Genomic DNA, 14,055 nt, shown 5'->3' with positions numbered 1-14,055 from the left:
CAGAGGAGACCCACACAGTCACACAGTAGAACAAACTTAAATATTTTCTATTTGCTGTTGTAAAGCAGTGAGGATTATAACCACTCATGTGCATCTACTTGCATGTGTGCGTCTTCATCCCGTATGTTTGTATCTGCTTAGCGAGTTCTCTTACCTGCAGTTTACTGGTTGTATGTGTGCACAAGTCTTAAAGAACATAATGGGTGCTGATCCCGCCTGTCTGAGCTGGTCTCGGACAACAGGAAGGACAATGTGAGATGTGGGTGTGGGACCGGGTGGTAAACACTGGCCAGCAACCTAAGTCCCATCCACAGACAAGGAAGGATAAACCACCAGGGGAAGAGAGAGAAAGAATACAGCTAGTTTGTAAGAGGGTATCCAAAACTTGAATGTAGGCAATTCTCTAAGTGTACACTATATGTAGAATATTTTCACCGCTTTACCTTACTGTCAGACATTCTTGTTTAAGTTTACACAGGGCAACTGAAACATTTAGCTATGCTCTCGTCAAAGCCACCAGACTCCATTGACAAAAACAGTAGTTTCACCTCACAGAACACTTGAGTTGCTGATCTACCGCTTCAATATTCAGTAAGATTGTTTGTCAGTTTGGTTCATTTTTAACCCTTTAAAAAACCAAAGTCACACAATAATACAAACAAACAGATCTAGTTAGCAGTAGACCAAGTTCTACAATGTAAACTTTTTTGTCAATAGAGTCCGGTGGCTTTGACAATACAAGGCGAATATAGCCTTTTTTAAGGTGACTAAAATACTTTTAGCTGCTCCCATATCATATAGTATCGCATAATAGTGTTTCAGATCGGATTTTTCAACAGTAGGCTTAGTTGATCTATTTTTAGTTTTGAATTCTTTTTTATAAAGTGTGTATGATGGATAACATCCAGGTAGATTTATTCTGACCTTTCTGCTTTAATGAATTTTCATGAGAAAGGTTGAACATTCGGCGTTGGCACGAAAACAAATATTTCACAAATACATGCCTGCATTTGTGTGTGTGTGTGTGTGTGTGTGTGTGTGTGTGTGTGTGTGTGTGTGTGTGTGTGTGTGTGTGTGTGTGTGTGTGTGTGTGTGTGTGTGTGTGTGTGTGTGTGCCAAGCATGTGATGTGTGTGTACGTATCCTACTTTATCAGTCTGTGCAAAGGCCGGGTCTTATCATTGCTCTCCTCTCTCTCTCTGCGTCTCTCAGTGTAATAAGGTCTTCAGGCTGTGTCCCCGCATGCTGGCTGTCCATCTCTCACCACCAAGCAATGCCAGGACCAATAGCTGCCTTTGAGATGGAAAACAAGTGCTGTTGATTACGGTGACACCTGCAGTATGGGCTCTTTTGGATTCAATCAGTAAAACGTGTGATTAAATAATATAAAAGTTTCAGAAGCTGATTTCCTTATATGTTTCTCTGGAGTAAAGGATGACATCCAGTCCAAGACTCAGGAGCTGAGGAGAATAAGTGAGAAGTGCATGGTGAAAGACAGCACTATGAGGACGCATGGAGTCGCTGAATGGAAGTCCTTGTCTCTTCTCTGAGCCCGCATCTCTTGCTTTTCTCTCTTCTCCGAAACTATGACGTCGAATGAAGGATGTGTCTGTGTCACTGTGACCTCACTGATACTCTGCTTAGCCGCTTGGAGTGATAAAATTGCAAGATGAAACACCTTTATAATTCACATTATGAATGAAGTGAAAAGAAAGTTGTTGTCAGCTCTCCTCTGAACACATGTACGTACACATGATGACACACACACACACACACACTTAGACAACCCATCCATGCAGCCCACACATCAGCCCTTCTTCCCTTTTGCGGTAAGCTGTTACTCATCACTACCCCAGTCTGCCAGTCTGGTCCACATAGCCTTCCAGGAATGCCTCAAATACACAGTGCCTCATACAGTAATGCCAATAGGCAGCATTTGCAGCAAAGTTGGATATCTGAACTCAATCACACTGCTTTAAATCTGATGTGCTTTTGCTTGTGGGTATATGCATTCATGTATTCAGCATTCAAGAATCAAATACCTTACGACTGGCTACCTTAGCTCTCCTGACCAGACAGGTGTATGGTTTCCACTGTTTGCTCTTTTAGAAAGGAGCCAACCAGTCACCCAGGAGCTCCCAGTATTAAGTAGTTAAGCTTCTCTCTGTTGGCTAACCATGGAGCATTACAGTGTTTACTTCGCACCTTCACACTATCTGGGCGGCTCGGCTGGTCATTTTGTCCCTTTAAAATCTCCAAGTCCAAACACTTTGGGTGTATCACGTTGGATACGTCCTCATGATAGCAAAAGAAATGTTACACGAAAGCAAAAATTCTCAGTACTGAAAATAAACACTGGAAAATTAGCTGTCTACAAATATGGAGTTCAACATATTGGGGTGTAGATATATTTGCTGGAGATAGTTAACTTATATAGCATGACATAAAGACTGGAAACAGTAAAACAGCCGTCCAAAGGCAGATATAAAGGAGACTGTCCTCTACCAAAAAAAAAAAAAAACTTGTTGGTCCAGGAAGCTTATTATGATCCATTTTTTACATTTATAGTGACAGCAGCCTCTAGTGGCCATAACATTTACAGTGGGTTCATCTTACGAAACCTCTGCAGAAAATTTGTACAATATCTTACGAAATATGACATCCTTTTAACGCTTTTAAAAGATGACAAGTACATGACCCTTAAAACGGTTAGTGACCGTGACGGTTACATTTAGTCAACAAAAGGTGACCAAAATGAATTGGTTAAAAGGTTGTGGTTTGGCTTACAACTTCCAGGACACGAACGACAGTATGTTTTTGGACCCATCCAACACCCCGACCCTCCTCTTTACACAGATAATGGCACTCTACTATGTCACCTTATTTCCTTCTTTGCTCTGTATGTACTTTCTACAATACAAAATATGTGGATTACATAAAAATAAGAGTGCATTACTTTTCGTGGGTATATGTATGAACAGTGAACGAAGACCGTCTGTGATGGGAACAAAAGAGTAATGGTGCATTACAGCTGAACTTCTGAGAAATTGAGATTTCTGAGAACTCTCTGAGCCAGGACCTCATACTTCAACATGTAGGGGAAAAAACTAATTTTAGGAATACACTGTTTATTTGCAAGTCTGTCTTATTTGTGTGTCATTAGTAAATCGACACAGTACTGTCCATCTTTCATCCGTGGACATGTTGCTACAGTGTTTGTTAGCACAAAATGCATAATGTCTTGTTATTAGTTGGTATTGCTAACAACAGCTGACCTGGCTAACCAGTTAAATATAATGTTTTTTTCGACTTTGCAACTGGATCGCGGTATGACATCATTTCCAGTTCCCACTTACGAGGTAAATGGAATGCACCAGAGGTCAGGTTATGGCGGTAAAAAGAGCAACAAAGTCAGCATAGGGAAAAGGTCAGGGTGGATGGACGGGTCTAACAATGACAGGACTTAACTGTTCCCATCCCACGTGAAACTAAAAGTCAAGAACTAAGTTAACTTGCAAGTGAAGTTACATACCAAATGTAGTTAAGTCACATTCTACGCCTAGGTACGTAACTGTTATGTACTTGCATATGAAAGTTAAGTTTAACCCAAACCACAAGCTTTTCCTAAACCTAACAAAGTAGTTTTGTTGCCAGAACCTAACCAAACTGTGATCACTTCACATCATTAACTGCATGTTTAAAACTGTGACTGTTACATTTAGGTATGAGGACGGGTTGATCTGTTGCCACCGGCTGGGGGCACTAATAAAGGAAATGCTCCTGTGGGTCATATCTGAGCAAACAAGTTATGTGGCCATAGGGGTTGGAGCGAGGACTTACTGATATAACATGTTAAATTAGTGAGATTTAAATGTGCTGGTAGGCAGATGTTTTTTTTATCCATTAATCCTTTAATCCTGATGAACAGTGCAGACTCTTAGCAACACCGCAGACTTCATCAAATGACCCGAAGCCTTGTTTTCCACCTCATCCACGTGTCGCTCACTTCCTAATTGTTTAATTATAGCGTTTATCTTCAGAGGATGTGACCTCAGCTTGGTGTTGACGATCTGGATGAACCTTGCAGCATCTCTGAGCTGCGGTGCTGGAGGCTGGGGGATTTCCTACATGCGTCTTGGGGGCAACGGGGTGTTTATGCATGCAGAAACTTGAATAGCATGCAGTAAATCTTTAATCACGTCATTACAGGTGAAAGGTTTATGAACCCCCGCTAAATGTGCAATTGCTGGAGAAATCATGTTTTGTGTACCAAGTGGAGTCAGTTCCTCTAAATGTAACATTAAACTGAGGCAAAGAATGACACTAAATTATGTGTTGCTTAACTTTAGAGAACAATAAAGTAGTTTTACATATTTATTCCTGTACAGACAGGGTGTGTGTGTGTGTGTGTGTGTGTGTGTGTGTGTGTGTGTGTGTGTGTGTGTGAGTGTGTGTTAAGCATCTATGTTAATGTTTAATGAAAGATGAGCACCATACAGCAGGCATGGCCGTGTATGTGTGTGTGTGTGTGTGTGTGTGTGTGTGTGTGTGTGTGTGTGTGTGTGTGTGTGTGTGTGTGTGTGTGTGTGTGTGTGTGTGTGTGTGTGTGTGTGAACCATGTGCGGTGCTTTAGCAGGGCAGTGTAGCGTGCAGTGCAGGAGTGAGCAGACCAGTACAGCCCCAGTACCCTGGTAATCCCTGCATTTTCAGGAGCCCTGGCCCGTACTTGATGAGCTTGAGCAAGAAAAAGGTTCTCTCATGAGTTTCTCTCTCTCTGTCGGTCTCTCTCTCTTTCTCTCTCTCTCTCTCTGTCTCTCAATCTTTTATTCCCCCTTTTTTTCTCATGCCCCCGTCCCCTGGAGCCACTTTGCGAATGAATGGATACCAAGTGTTTACTCAGCAACTCTGCCTGTCCCTATATAATTCTCAGGATTTCATCAAAAAGAGGAACAGGGCCTGTAGACCAACTATCATCAGACCAACTGTCAGAGCCCTTTGGTGTGTTAGAGGTACACATTGCTCATCCCCCTGCAATTGTGACTTCAGATACACACCTTTATTCAACCCATTCAGCATTCATGGAAACACACACACATCCTACAATTAGCATAGGCATATTGCTTTCAGGGACATTTTGACACACACACACACACACACACACACACACACACACACACACACACACACACACACACACACACACACACACACACACACACACACACACACACACACACACACACAACCTGCAATGGCTCTATAAAATACATTTGTAGCAGCAAGCCTGAGTTAATGGCTGAGTTGAAATATTTGAAGAATATATAACCAAAAACAAAATGTGCCGAGATATGAAATCTATGCATAACAAAAAAAAAAATCAACAAATTGTTAGATGTTATTCATTATAATATACCAAAACAGCACATTTGCTTTTGGGCTCTGCTTTAAAAGTGATATTCTGTGATCAGGTTTACACATAAAGTGTGATTCAGGCTTCAATTAGGAAACAGGAACCATTGACTTCAATAATGGGAAAAAAAAACCCTAATTGTTTGAAGCATGCATGTAGAGTAAGATGGAACCACAATGTGAATGTGAACCAGCGGGTCCTCAGCTCCTGCCTGGATCAACTTTAGGGAATCACCCACTTTCTGACTGCCTGCAACCACGCTGTTGTTTATCCACCATTAAAAATAAAAATATGTGCACTTTGTATAAGGCTCTCTGTTGCATAAGAGGATACTGAACGGAGTACAGAATTTAGCAATGAAACAGCAGAAATATGGCATTTTCAATCCATTTTCCTTTGAATGTATAGCTCCTTATGTGGTTGCTATTGTTGTAGGTCAGCAGCGTCATCGTGGTATTGGATGAGTGTTATAATCATATAGTAATATCAGTCATTTTGTAATCATAGTAATGTGGAACTGAAGCGATGTACACAAAAATGAACGTGCATGTTGGTCCGTGGATGTCTGTGACAAGTGTATAGGGAGTGCAGAGGTGCAGAGAGGTACAGGGAGGCTCTGGTGGGGTGGGTTTAGGAGAAGAGGGGATTAGCAAGAGGCCGCAGGCCCTGAGGCAGAGGGCCCGTTTCCTGGCCTGAGCCCCTGTTTGTCCTGCCTGACCTGGCAGCTCTGGGGGCAGATCCTGCTTGGATACAGCCCCGCTCCCACGCCTGTCTGAAGCTGTTAGCCACTGGCTGTGAGTAGCTAGCTGGGCTTAGTGTTGTCTGAGCTGCGGCTGGGTTGGGAGGCATCCTATCATCTGTGGAAGGGGGGTTGCCAGCTACTTTGTGTTGGCGGGTTGAGGGTGACAGAGAAAAAGGCATCCAGTAAGGCAGTGGGCGGCTATGATTAATGGCTTTGGTTGGATTATTGCCACCATGTTTTTTCATGTCAGGACATGTTGTCTTAAATATTGTCGAGGGCATCTGTACAAATAGGTGACACATTAAAGGACAAACTAATATATAGTTTTTTAATAAGGTGTTTCATTAATATGCATTGGCCAGAAGAGCTTCAGTGCACTTTAGCACCTTTCTTCCGAAAAGATATTATCTCATTTGGTGCTTTGTTGATGCCGTAGGAAACACTAACTTGTCAGGTCCAAACTCTCCCAAAAGTGTTGAAGTCCATTGAGATCTGGTGATTTTGAAGACCACTGCATAAGATTGATATCATTTTTGTACTCCGCTAACAATTCAGTGACGCCCTAACCCTCTTCTGCCTTTCCTTTAGACTTAGATGTGGCCCATCTGTACATCCTTAGGTTATTAAATGTGCATGAAGCATGATGACATTATCGGTCCAAAGCACCTCCCCTTGTTGTTAAAAGTGACGGCAGCAGGTCACCTCCCTGTGTATGTTACCTTTAGTAATTAACTTCAACCCTCTGTTTGCCTAAATAATCAATTAGAAGCACCATCTCATGCTTGTGTTTAAAGTGTGTTGTCTCCATACCACTTGTGTGCAGAAGTGTGTTTTTACTTAGAGATCCGTAAGATAACACTTCTTCTCTCTGGCCGAGGGGCTGTTTGATTATCACTCTCCAAAAATGAAAATGAAATGAGGGGTTATTTACTTTTCTTCCCCAAAAGCTTTGATAGCTCAATTGCTTGTTTTCACTGGCTTGTTATTATTTTTCAATTGGTGGATTGGCTGTTGGGTTTGGAGTAGCATGGAGCAGCTCTGTGAGTGTTGTTTCTGCCCTGGATATACAGAGAGCTGTCAGGGAAAGCAGCGAGAGAACCACAGACAGAGAGAGATAGAAGGGGTCATCAGTAAATCTCTGTTAGTGCATCTAATGATGCTCCGGTGTGATGATTTGCACAAGTTACTATGAACTATATAGGCTATATAGGCTGTATTTTCATACCATGGACATTTATCTGACAGAAGACCTTTTCAAAATAAAGTTTTTTCAGTAGCTAGATCCTAAAATCTGTTTTTGAAAACTGCAATGTTAATAGTGCAGAAAACAAATGAACCCAATCATCTGTGAGATTGTGTAATGTAACTGTTAAATAGTGCATCGTGGGTCAGGGGGGATATTTAAATATTCGTTTCGGTTTTGTCCTCGTGTCTCAGTCGTCACTGGCTGGCCAGTGGCGTCATTCCTGCCTCGCTTTATAAAACTGTCAACGCCTTCCTCTCACCTGGACCGACACACACTACCCCAAACACCAGTGCAGCACAGGAGCTATTTTTGGCCAGAGCAGGGGGGATCAGTCACCGGTAAACTTGTTTCTTCCACGGGCATCTTCCCCCCGAAAACTGATTATTTCGACAAATAGAAGATCTTCATATTGTTTCTTTTATGAATCTGGCAAATTATTCTTACTTCTCTGGCATGTGCAACATGACCGCTGAGACGCAGCACTCGCCTGCCGAGGTGAGTCCTGTTGTCATGTCTCCAAATGTGAGCCTGGACTCGCCGCTGCCTCCTCCGCCGCCGATGATGCTGCAGCAGGCCCGGTCAAAGGACAATGTTTTGATCAAGTCTGAGCCCCGGGGCAGCAGCCCAAACACGGAGGACGGGGTCGCTCTGGGGCAGACTGAGGAGCACCTGCCCACCGGGAGCCGCCGGAGGAAGAGGCCCATCCAGAGGGGGAAACCTCCCTACAGCTACATCGCTCTCATCGCCATGGCTATTGCCAACTCCCCCGAGAGAAGGCTCACCCTGGGGGGCATTTATAAGTTCATCATGGAGCGCTTTCCTTTCTACAGGGAAAACTCGAAGAAGTGGCAAAACTCCATCCGCCACAACCTCACCCTCAACGACTGTTTTGTGAAGATCCCCCGGGAGCCAGGCAGACCAGGTAAAGGCAACTACTGGACTTTAGACCCCGCCGCTGAGGACATGTTTGACAACGGGAGCTTCCTGAGGAGGAGGAAGAGATTCAAACGCACAGATGTGAGCACCTACCCCGGCTACATGCAAAGCTCCAGCGCGTTCACCCCAACCCCAATGGGCAGGCCCTCGTACCCTAACACCCTGTACGCTGGGATCGGGTCTGGTTATGGCTCTCAGCTGACTGCCACATCCCCGCATCCTGCCATGCTGCATCACTACCAGAGCTCCGCCGGGGTCGGCCAAGGACAGCCGCGCATGTTCAGCATCGACAACATCATCAGCCAGCAGACAGTGGTGCAGGGCGGCCCTGGAGGAGACCTCAACTCCCAAGCGCTCGGGTTGGGTCTGGGGGGAGGCGACCTGGGCACCATGACCTCCAGCTGCTCCGTCACCGGCACCGACCCTTCCGCGTGCTTCCAGAACCAGACTCTGAACACTTCGGCGAACATGCTGAACAGAAACAGCGGGAACCTCTCATCCAACTTGGCCGCCGGGTACCCGTACTCCTCCTCGGCCTCTCCTCCAAACCTGCCCACCATGACCCAGTCCGGTTTCTCTCCAGGCAGCTCTCAAGTGTACTGTTCCGGCAACCGGCTGTCCCTGCCGGCCCTGCGCCCGGGCTCCTGCGCCGAGCACACGGAGCAGCTGTTGGGCCTCTCCAGTCCCATGAACTCCTACAACAACACCTACATGAGACAAGCCAACTTTGCGTCAGGATTAGAGCGGTATATGTGAGGCCTTATCTGCAAACACACACACACAAAAGAAGATCCTAATTAATTCTAAATAGCCCCATAGTAAAGGAAAATAGGCCCTCAACGAGTACATAAGTAATGAAACACAGGTATCATAACATAAAAAGAATATTATTAGGATATTAGAGCCAAGGCCTCTTAAATTTATGTCACCCTTTAACGGCAGATTTACAAGTTATAAGAAACTCGGTGATTTATTTTTGCCAGGATCAAGGGCAAATAAATGACACGCACACACGCACACACACACACACACACACACACACACACACACACACACACACACACACACACACACACACACACACACACACACACACACACACACACACACACACACACACACACACACACACAATGAGCGAGCCTCATGATAAACATTCCTGTTTTTAAAAGCCATTTAGATCCGTTTGACACATTCCATGCCTGTTTCTCAGTTTAATGTATTTTATTGTGCCACATTTCGTTCATTTTTCCGTGTTTTACGAGTTCGTTTTAACGTGTTTGTTGTAACATTAAATACAAGTCTGCTGTTTTTTTTCATGTAAATAGTTTGTTGATGTATAAAGTCTTTATTAAAAGAAAAAGAGTGTTATTATTGCTGACGACAGGTCGCCTGAAATAAATACATTTTTACAGTAAAATCTGGTTTGTATTTTTCGATTATTTAAATCTATTTATCAGTGGAAAACTATTGTGTTTGGTTTTAATGTAGTGCTCTAACTGCAGGTTACATGTTTGGGCAATCCTGAAGCTGTTTTTTATTCATGACAGTTCAGTCAAAATGATAAAATGAGTGTCTTCATTTAGAAGCAGACATAATTATATTATTATTTTTATATTCAAGCCCAAACCACCTCAAATGTCCTCCAATCAACACTAAATAATTTGTAACAACCAAAAAGGCTTAAGAAATAACCTTAAAATGTAACCTTTTGTATATTTACTTCTTAGAAAAACCAGAAAGGTGTTTTACAACTATTTTAACACACAAAATTAGCAGCATTTATTGGATGAATTTAATTGAAAAGGGTTAAAGTTTTCGTTTTTTAAAGATAAAATGTGTTTTAATGTAACAAACTATGTACAAATGAACAGTTAGACACAATTATAAACTAAAAACATAAAGAGCAGTCATCATAATCACACATTAATAACGTTTTCAAGTAAATAAAATACAGATAACAGAAAAGTTAGGAATTAAAAATCAAACTTAGACAGTGTACAAATAAAGCGCACTTTCTCATTTGGCTGTAACAGGGTTTACTATCTACAATAGAGGCCTTATTGTCAAAACACAATGTATCAACAATAACGAGTGAGGGATATTAAATAATATTCACGTTTACAGTTTGGACTGAAAGGCTCTGTTGAAATCATCAGTTTAACTTGCAGATTATTTTTCTTCATAATTAATTTCTTTATTTTTAATTTCACCATATACAGTTTATATTAAGAATGTGTTCATTTGTATTAAAATGCTTTACTTGTGAAATTGATATTATCTGTGAGTTTTATGTTCCCAAAAGTACTTTTTGTTTCAAGGGTGTGGATAAAACCCACACTTTCGGCGCTCACTCACTATTTCCAAATAAAATAACAAATATAGCCAACCAATTGTTTATTTGTTATTATCAACTATATCAACAACTTTTATTCAGATTTTACTTATAGCAATTTAATTAGCTTTCGCTGTTGAAAAATGAAAACATTAGCTGGATCAACTATGCATTATAGTCAATAAATAATATGCTAATCAATAAACAAAATACAAACCCATTTATCATGATGTTGAAAGTTGCTTCAACTAGAAAGTGGAATGGTTGGTTGGTGACAGATGGTTGGTTTGTAGCACTCATCTGGGTTGATTTTAATAACTGAGGTAATTCAGTGGCCTGTGGTTACATTTGGAAGTTCCTGATTAAATGTTAAAGTTTTGTTGTTTTAAAAAAAACACAACTCCCAAAAACAAAGATAGACACAATCAGAATTCAATCAATAACAATAAAAACTGAGTTTGTTTTTCTGAGGTCATGAATGATACATACTGTATATAACATGACATATAATAAATATCAATAATATGGTTATTTATTTGTCTGTGTTACTTCCTAGTCTGATATTGAGGCCCTCAAAACTGCATCTATTGCACTCAAACTAACAATGCATCATCGGGGTAGACTGGAGACACAATCAATGTAGGGATTGTATTATGTGGAGCCTGCAGCTATATGTTCCTCAAAGCTGCTGCATCACATATCTGTCTCAGGGCCACCTGGTGGCACATGATCAACCATGAAGCAGGTAGAGCTTGTAAGAGAAAACTACACTGGCCGTTGGGTTTGAGGACAAGTGATGAATGGGACAGCATCTGAACAAAGACCAAACAGCGAGCCCTGATAATCTACATCCACTTATTTCATGACCTGGGAGCATTACAAATATGTTAAAGCGGTTTGTCAGCATGGCCATATTCAAAGAGTAGGCCTGTTCATCATGACTAAACCTCAGTACTTCTGTGTAACACAACAACTGTTTGCTCTGTTTGAATAAACAAACAGCTGGGAGTGAAGGAATCAAACAGGTTGAGACTTCCCACCACTAGATGGAAGCAAAAGCAAGATGTTGAGCCTGTGGGATTGTTTTCACTCGTTTAAAAAGGATTTCTTTGTGCAGTTTGTTGTGATTATCATTAATTAGGTCTACACTATACTCAACAGCCATCAGAGAAACAGATGCTGCAGTAATAATAAAGATGCAGATGCAAATAGGCAGTGACAGATACAGAGGTATGATTAAGAAGCTGATAAAAGGTTGGCTTGCAGCTTTTTGTTATTGGCAGTATCTCTGGCTTCGGAGCTGCAGGCTGGCCGGTTAAGACCGGTACAGCTGGAGGGGTGTCAGATCACCTCCTGGGGACTGCAGAGGTGCCCACCAGCAACTGCTTGGTCTGCTTTTCCATGTGCAACCTATACTGGGTTACCTCAAGGCTTCAAAAGCAAGCTGCAAAAAGCTCACCCACATACAAATCTCAATCCAGCACATTTTTAAAAACTTAACTGGTTGACCATAGAAAAAAATTTGAATTTATATGAAGATGCTGTTCACTTACAAAACTGGGAAATATGGAACCAAAGTACTTAATTATTTTTCACACAACAACGTGACTGTCATAGCTGGTTTACAAGAGGTAGCTTAACAGACTTCATACCAACAAAAAACACATTTCTTTACAGTGCACTGCAGCGATACAGTGGAATAATCTAACACAATGAGTACTTCATAGAGCATGTTTAAGGTGACAATAAAGAAATGGTTGAGAATTTAGTATAATCAATTTCACTTTTTGTGACCAAGAGGAACATGTTGACAAAGCTACCCCGTCGCCTATGTTGACGTAAAATGTGTTTTCTGTGTTGTTTGATCCTGAGATGTGATGAGTGCGAAAGACCACAATGGAAATAAGCATTTGAGCTTCATCCTCAATGATTTTAATGTATGTAATGAAAGCTGTGCAGTGTCATGTGTTTTTCTAATCATCAAACAAATGTATTCAAATCAAATCCCCCTGGCTGACACCTCTCCATTTAATGCATGTGTGTATTTCAGATGTGTGTGTAATGGGATAACAGAGGGGGAAAATGAATTCCCCCTCTAGGGAATAATAAAGGAATGTTTTCTTTCTTTCAATAAAGTCACTAAGAATTATTAGGGGTTAACTTCACAACTGGGACATCATCATTATAACTTCTTACAGCGGAAAATGTTTGTACAATAAAACTCAGTGTGATGGAGATGACTTCATATGTGAAAAACCACAAATATGAATCCACAACTGCTTCTTTAAAGTGAGCGTTTCTCCCTGCAGCTCTAAACGTCAGCTGATCCTCCATTCTTGGCTTCACGTGAGAGTTTTTGAACATTGTGCTGATTGTGATGAGGTTTTTCAGATGATGGTATCTACCTGACTGTGATGAGGTTCAACAGTGTCACAGTTCAGTCTGCTCCCCTCAGTGGTGGAATGTAACATTTACTCAAACATACTTCAATCACATTCAAGGTACCTGCACTTTGCTTGAGTCTTTTCGTTTCATGTCACGTTACACTTCGACTCTACTACATTTTAGAGGGAAATATTATACTTTTTACTCCACTACCTTTATCTGGCAGCTTTACTTACTAGTAACTTTGCAAATTAAGGTTTTTGCACACAAAACATATGAAGTTATACAAGTACAGGCTGAAGTAATAAATCAATTAGACGATTGACAGAAAAATTATTTATATTCATTTAGCTATTTAGATAACTGTTTGTCACTTTGAATGCAAAAACATGTATGGCTCCAGCTTCTTAAATGTGAGGATTTTCTCCTTTTCCTTTGAATAAGTTTAAATATATTAATGTATGTATGTAATGTATTCAGCCTGTGAATGTTCTCATTCGTCCAGGTCATCGTTATCCTCAAAGCAATTTCAGTCAAAAGCAACTGGACCGGTTGTTTGTCTAGGAAGACGATTCACCTCTCATCCAAGAGGCTTCATCAGTTCATGTACGCATCTGACCAGGCTGGGACTGGTCCGACGTAATGTGATGTATTAAACTGATTTTGAGGCGTTGGTTGGATAAAACAATCACTGTGAACTGTGATGACATTTCTCACTATTCAGGGCACGTCCAAGCTACTTTTACTTTGAATGCTATAAGCACATTTTTCTCTTTGTTCAAGTAGGCTTTATATTTTGAATGCAGAACTTTGACTTGTAACAGAGTATTTTTGCAGTACTTTTACTCAAGGAAAGGATCTGAGTACTTCCTCCATCACTCCAAGTCAAGTCCTTAATCCCTTTTTTGGAAAGTTTGTTTAAGTAATCCTCCTAGTGATGCTTCATAATGCTGATCTCACAATCTGGCAACCAAATGCAAATAAGCTTCAGCAGTGTTGCAC

At 41.4% G+C, this 14,055-nt stretch overlaps 1 protein-coding gene across 1 annotated transcript; it reads left to right on the top strand.

Annotated features, from left to right (window-relative positions):
- Positions 1–7,817: 7,817 nt before the first annotated feature.
- On the top strand, positions 7,818–9,089 carry foxe3 (forkhead box E3; the record flags this gene model as incomplete). Its single annotated transcript, XM_083911374.1, has 1 exon — positions 7,818–9,089. One exon carries the CDS (start codon positions 7,818–7,820, stop codon positions 9,087–9,089), a length of 1,272 nt encoding a protein of 423 aa, XP_083767500.1.
- Between the last annotated feature and the right edge of the window lie 4,966 nt (positions 9,090–14,055).

The sequence above is a fragment of the Echiichthys vipera genome (assembly GCF_963691815.1).
Source record: "Echiichthys vipera genome assembly, chromosome: 3".
In the NCBI taxonomy this organism is placed as follows: domain Eukaryota; kingdom Metazoa; phylum Chordata; class Actinopteri; order Perciformes; family Trachinidae; genus Echiichthys; species Echiichthys vipera.
Note: the sequence above shows the minus strand (reverse complement) of the source record. Positions and strands in the feature narration are given on the sequence as shown.